This window comes from Osmerus eperlanus, unplaced genomic scaffold, assembly GCF_963692335.1.
Source record: "Osmerus eperlanus unplaced genomic scaffold, fOsmEpe2.1 SCAFFOLD_185, whole genome shotgun sequence".
NCBI lineage: Eukaryota > Metazoa > Chordata > Actinopteri > Osmeriformes > Osmeridae > Osmerus > Osmerus eperlanus.
In genome coordinates, this window is record NW_026911253.1 from 18,925 (window position 1) to 25,000 (window position 6,076).

Here is a 6,076-nt window from a genome sequence, read left to right on the forward strand (position 1 = left end):
GTCCTCTCTCTCCGAGGTAGAGAGCAGGATGTTTGAACCCAGAGGGGCCCACGTGGAGAAGTCCTCTCTCTCCGAGGTAGAGAGCAGGATGTTTGAACCCAGAGGGGCCCACGTGGAGAAGTCCTCTCTCTCCGAGGTAGAGAGCAGGATGTTTGAATCTCAGTAAAGGCAAGTGTTTATCCTTGACCTGTGTTCAAATCTACCTAGGTTTCTTGACATTGTTTACAAGAAAAATATTATAGTCCCATAACATAAATAATATTGTGTTTCGGATTTGAAAGAAAGTTTCAGTATTGGGAAGCTTTTAGAGATGAAAATCCCTACTGTGAATGTACACCTTTCTCCTGTGGATCTTGTCTTCTATCCTCTCACCGATCTCTTCTTGCTGCAGTGTTATTCTTTCACCCTTTTCTCTCCCCCTCCCCTCTTCTCTCCCCCTCCTCCCCTCTTCTCTCCCCCTCCTCCCCTCTTCTCTCCCCATCCCCCTCTCTCTCCCTCCTCCCCAAGACAAGGCATAACAGGTGAGTTGTATTCATGAGATCCTCCCCCCTTCCTCTTCCTCACCCTTCCCCATCCTCCCCAACTACAGATTGTCTTGTAGCCTCTCCATGTAGGTCCTGATGTCCGATTGGCCCAGGTCCATATCCTGACACACCCACTTGATGTCGTCCTCGCGGCCAACCAGAATGGAGTTGGTATAAGGCCCGCCTCCGTCGTTGGGCAGGACGGTTGCGAACGACGTGAACTTGACGCGCTTGCGTTTGGCCGTGGCGCCGGGGGAGTTGAGGATGTCAGCAGGATCCTTCCCGCCGCACCGCCTCGGCTCTGACAGCGAGCGGGGGAGGGTCTGTCCGTGGGCCACGCCCCTCTGTCCGCCCTGCCCCGCCCCCCCGGAGCCGTTGAGGAGGAACTTGCTTTCCTCGTAACCTCCGTCGCCACGGTCCCCGGCCGAGCGCTCGTCCGGACGAGAGGCCTGGCCCGGGGGGGACAGCAGCTCAGCATCCTGGCCCAGCCACACCCAGTCATGGGCGTGGTTCAGGTTACCCTGCTCCAGCACCGGCAGCTGCTTGTGGCGATACCTGAGGAGGAAGGGGGGGAGGAGGAGAGGAGGGGGAGGAGGAGAGGAGGAGAGGAGGGGGAGGAGGAGAGGAGGAGAGGAGGGGGAGGAAGAGAGGAGGAGAGGAGGGGGAGGAGGAGAGGAGGAGAGGAGGGGGAGGAGGAGAGGAGGAGAGGAGGGGGAGGAGGAGAGGAGGGGGAGGAGGAGAGGAGGGGGAGGAGGAGAGGAGGAGAGGAGGGGGAGGAGGAGAGGAGGGGGAGGAGGAGAGGAGGAGAGGAGGGGGAGGAGGAGAGGAGGAGAGGAGGAGGGAGGAGGAGGGGAGGAGGAGAGGAGGAGAGGAGGAGAGGAGGAGAGGAGGGGGGAGGAGGGGGAGGAAGAGAGGAGGAGAGGAGGGGGAGAAGGAGAGGAGGAGAGGAGGGGGAGGAGGAGAGGAGGGGGAGGAGGGGAGGAGTGGAGGGGGAAGAGGAGATGAGGGGGAGGAGGAGAGGAGGAGAGGAGGAGAGGAGGGGGAGGAGGAGAGGAGGGGGAAGAGGAGAGGAGGGGGAGGAGAAGAGGAGGGGGAGGAGGAGAGGAGGGGGAGGAGTAGAGGGGGAGGAGGAGAGGAGGAAGAGGAGGGGGAGGAGAAAGAGAAGGTGAAAGAGGATAGTACCAATAAGGTTATACAGACATCAAAAACTGTGTGAGTGTGCGAGCATGCATGTGTGAGTGTGTGTATGTGAGTATGTGTGTATGTGTGTATGTACCTGAAAGCAAAGCTGACACAGTTGATGAGGAACACCAGGATGGCCAGGCAGAAGACCCCCAGCAGAGCGTACATGCCGATCTCCAGGTCTGACAGTCCGCGGGGGGTCTGGGACAGGTCGCTCTGCCCAGCCCCGGGCACCTCCACCTGGGCAGGGAGGCTGCTGTGCTCCCCTGGCTGCCTCGGGGCCCCTCGGCCTCCCTGGCTGCCCTTCCCCCGCTGGGTCACCGGGGACTTGGTGGTGGTGCTCACCTGGAGGCAGATGGGAACATCAAGTCAAAGGGCATTATGGGATTTGTAGTCTCACCACTGCTGTTGTGGCCTACTACTTCCTGTGTGTTCACTACTAGGATGCGGTCATCAGAAGCGCAGACAGACGCTGGAACAGTGGAGAAGTGTGACGTCATGTTTGAAAAGTCGTAACGAGCAACACAAAGCAGTGCAGGTGTGTGTGTGCTCCAGTGTGAGTGAGTGTGTGTGTGCGTGTGTTACATTACCTTCCTCATGGCCCCCTCCTCCCTCTCCGACGCCGGGTCATGGTACTTCCCCCCCTCCCCCCCCCTCCTCCCCCCCTCCTCTCGTCCTCTGGTCGCTGGTGCTGTACTCCCCCTCCCCCCCCGCCCTCCCCCCCGCCCCCCCTCTCCCAGGTCCGAGTCGTCCCGTCTGAACTCGACCCTGACGCTGCCCAGGCCTGACGCCAGCACGCTCTTCCTCTTGGACTTCTGGCAGCTTTCAGAGATCACCATCTCCACGCGCACCAGCACCCCCTGGCCCTCGCCCTCCGCTACCACCACCGGCCAGCGCTGCGGGGACTCCTGATAGGTCGATACCACCGCCTCGTCCAATGAGAAGGCGTTGAGCGTGAAGTCCTTGGGGTCGTAGATGTTGAGGGGCGTGACTGCGCCGTCACTGTACTGGATCCAGGCGCTGATGACAGCTTCCTGTTTTGGGGCGAGGGTGGAGATGGAGTGTGACTTATATTAATTATTTTCACTTTGATTTGGGCAAAGTTATCTCATTGTCGAAGAACGTTCCATTTTCTTTGTTTAGCAGATGCTTTTGTCCTAATTGGTGTATAAATATGAATAGCTGTTTCGAAACATCCTTGCTCTGACTGTTCTTGTGTTTCTGTGCGGACTGAAAAGTCTGCTGGCAGTCATGTAGCTCTGCGGCTGAAGTCTGCTGTAGTGAGACTAGGGGCTAGACACCAGAGACACCACAACACTCAGCATAGTAATACAGTTACGCAACACAAACACTTAGTTTCCAGTCAGGGAACTCCAGGGTCTAATGTCCCATGACAACTGTGAAAACTCTTTGTTTTATTTACTTTAATTAGAAAAGTATTTTTTAAGTCAGGTCTGTAAGTAACACTTCCACTGTCCTTCAACAAAAGTAATTAAACCTTAATGAAGAAACAATCTAGCTCCTTGATCCCTCTCTCCCTCACTCCCCTCTCTCCATCCCTCCCTCCCCTCTATCCTCCCTCCCTCCCCTCTCTCCATCCCTCCCTCCCCTCTATCCTCCCTCCCTCCCCTCTATCCTCCCTCCCCTCTCTCCATCCCTCCCTCCCCTCTATCCTCCCTCCCTCTCTACCCCCTCTATCCTCCCTCCCTCCCCCTCTCCATCCCTCCCTCCCCTCTATCCTCCCTCCCTCCCCCTCTCCATCCCTCCCTCCCCTCTCTCCCTCTCTCCTCCCTCCCTCTCCAGCCTCCTGATAATAGAGGGCTGGGGGGAGAAGGAAACAGAGTGCAGGTTAAACAGCAGAGTGAATATCTGCTTCCTCCTAACGAACTGCGGCTTTTTCTAAATACCGTGGCAACGACACTGATATCCTGAGAGGCAGGGGCACATACCCACGGCAACAACATGTTTATCCTTTAACTATAGAGACTATAACTATAGAGACCAAGCTAGGACTGTTGTGCGTATACTGTGTGTGCATAAACCTGCTTGTGAGTGTGTACCTGCTTGTGAGTGTGTACCTGCTTGTGAGTGTGTACCTGCTTGTGAGTGTGTACCTGCTTGTGAGTGTGCACCTGCTTGTGAGTGTGAGCATGTACCTGCTTGTAAGTGTGCACCTGCTTGTGAGTGTGAGCATGTACCTGCTTGTGAGTGTGCACCTGCTTGTGAGTGTGCACATGTACCTGCTTGTGAGTGTGCACCTGCTTGTGAGTGTGCACATGTACCTGCTTGTGAGTGTGCACCTGCTTGTGAGTGTGCACCTGCTTGTGAGTGTGCACATGTACCTGCTTGTGAGTGTGTACCTGCTTGTGAGTGTGCACCTGCTTGTGAGTGTGTACCTGCTTGTGAGCGTGCACATGTACCTGCTTGTGAGTGTGTACCTGCTTGTGAGTGTGCACCTGCTTGTGAGTGTGTACCTGCTTGTGAGTGTGCACATGTACCTGCTTGTGAGTGTGCACCTGCTTGTGAGTGTGCACCTGCTTGTGAGTGTGCACCTGCTTGTGAGCGTGCACCTGCTTGTGAGCGTGTACCTGCTTGTGAGCGTGCAGCAGCTGGTGTGCGGAGGCGGTGAGGGCGAGGGCCTGGCTGCTGCCTGGGCTGGGCTGCAGGCTGACAGACAGAGAGCTCACCAGCTGCACCCCCAGATCACTGATGGACACCTTGTCATCCAGCACCGTCACTGTCTTCTCTGCCAGGATGGAGTCTGACAGGGGGGACAGTACCTGGGGGAGGGGGGGAGGGGGGGAGGAGAGGGGAGGAGAGGGGAGAGGGGAACAGTGGATGGGGGAGAAGGAGGGGGGGAGGAGAGGGGAGAGAGGACGATGAGGTAATGATGATAACATTAGCCTTAGCAATTAGCAATAACATTAGCAATAACATTAGCCACAGCCATTAACAATGACATTAGCATGTAAAATGTTAGCATTTCCTGTATGATCTCACAGTCTCTCCCTTGTCAATAATACTTAGTTAATATCCTGATCATTGTCAGCCTCACAGAGCTCCATCCTCCACAGTAATGTTGACATGATCAGCCCTTCTTCATAAAGGGTCCTGTGTGCCTGGGGTCACAGGGTTAGACTCTGTCACCACACACTCCCCCTTGTCCACTGCTGCTCTGACTACACGGACTATGCGTGTGTGTGTGTTGTGTGTAAGTGGAGGCAGATACTCCACACAAGGAAACATAACACACAAACACATAACACACACACTGTCTGTCCATGTGTCAGAATCCTCGTTCCACTTAAACACATCAGTGTTTCACTCCAGATATCTTAGTATAAACAAGAGACTGGCAGAGCTGGGGGGGATCTGGACCAATCTTCCGCCCGGCGACAGGGTACATTCCTGTCTGATTGGTGTACAAAGAAATATCGGAACAAGCATGTCAGCGTCAAAACCAATCCCCCTGTCGCCCCGACAACATAACTTGTTGATTGACACCTCAGGGTAAAATCTCCGTGAGAGAGAGAGAGAGAGAGAGAGAGAGAGAGAGAGAGAGAGAGAGAGAGAGAGAGAGAGAGAGAGAGACAGGGAGAGCGAGGGAAGGACAGAGAGATGGAAATTGAATGAAAAATGTAAACGTCAAATCTGGGAGAGGTCCTGACAGGGCTGTGCTGCAGAGAGACTCAGTCTACTCTCCTCTCCCAAACCTCCCTCTTTCAATTAGGGCAGTGTTCCACAGCCATCTGTGGTGAGGGTGTGTGTGTGTGTGTGTGTGTGTGTGTGTGTCTAAGAGATGTGAACACACACCTTGCAAACCCCAAAGGTGCCTTTTCCCCCTTCTCACTGTTTGTCCATGTATATACAAACACACACACATTCATAGTAGTAATCCCCTCTTCTCTCCCCACCAGGACTGTGTGTGTGTGTGTGTGTACCTGTACAGTAGTGATCCCCTCCTCTCTCCCCACCAGGACTGTGTGTGTGTGTGTGTGTGTGTGTACCTGTACAGTAGTGATCCCCTCCTCTCTCCCCACCAGGACTGTGTGTGTGTGTGTGTGTGTGTGTACCTGTACAGTAGTGATCCCCTCCTCTCTCCCCACCAGGACTCTTCCCTCCAGCAAGCGAGCCACACGAGGCTCCTCCACCTTCAGGAAGTCCTGCACCAGGTGTGTGATGTCCGCCTGCCAATCAGGGCCCAGCATGTGCAGCAGGTCGAGGGCGGGGTCAGAGGGCTCTGCCACGAAGCTGGTGAGCACCCGGACCAGAGCGTACTGGTACTGCAGAGCACAACCACGCCCACGGCGCTCCTCATCATCATCATCCTCACTGTCTCTGGTGGGTCTGGGGGGGCAACAGACAGGAGA

The 6,076-nt window shown here is 55.4% G+C and overlaps 1 protein-coding gene across 1 annotated transcript in view; it reads right to left on the reverse strand.

Annotated features, from left to right (window-relative positions):
• Positions 1-583: 583 nt before the first annotated feature.
• LOC134015799 (transmembrane protein 132C-like) overlaps positions 584-6,076 on the reverse strand; it is a gene marked incomplete at its 5' end in the record, with an annotated part of 7,314 nt that continues 1,821 nt past the window's right edge. Inside the window, 5 exons of the mRNA XM_062455325.1 lie at positions 584-1,079; positions 1,801-2,051; positions 2,297-2,740; positions 4,295-4,486; positions 5,780-6,053. Coding sequence (XP_062311309.1) covers positions 584-1,079; positions 1,801-2,051; positions 2,297-2,740; positions 4,295-4,486; positions 5,780-6,053 — 1,657 coding nt within the window. The remainder of the gene's footprint in view (positions 1,080-1,800; positions 2,052-2,296; positions 2,741-4,294; positions 4,487-5,779; positions 6,054-6,076) is intronic.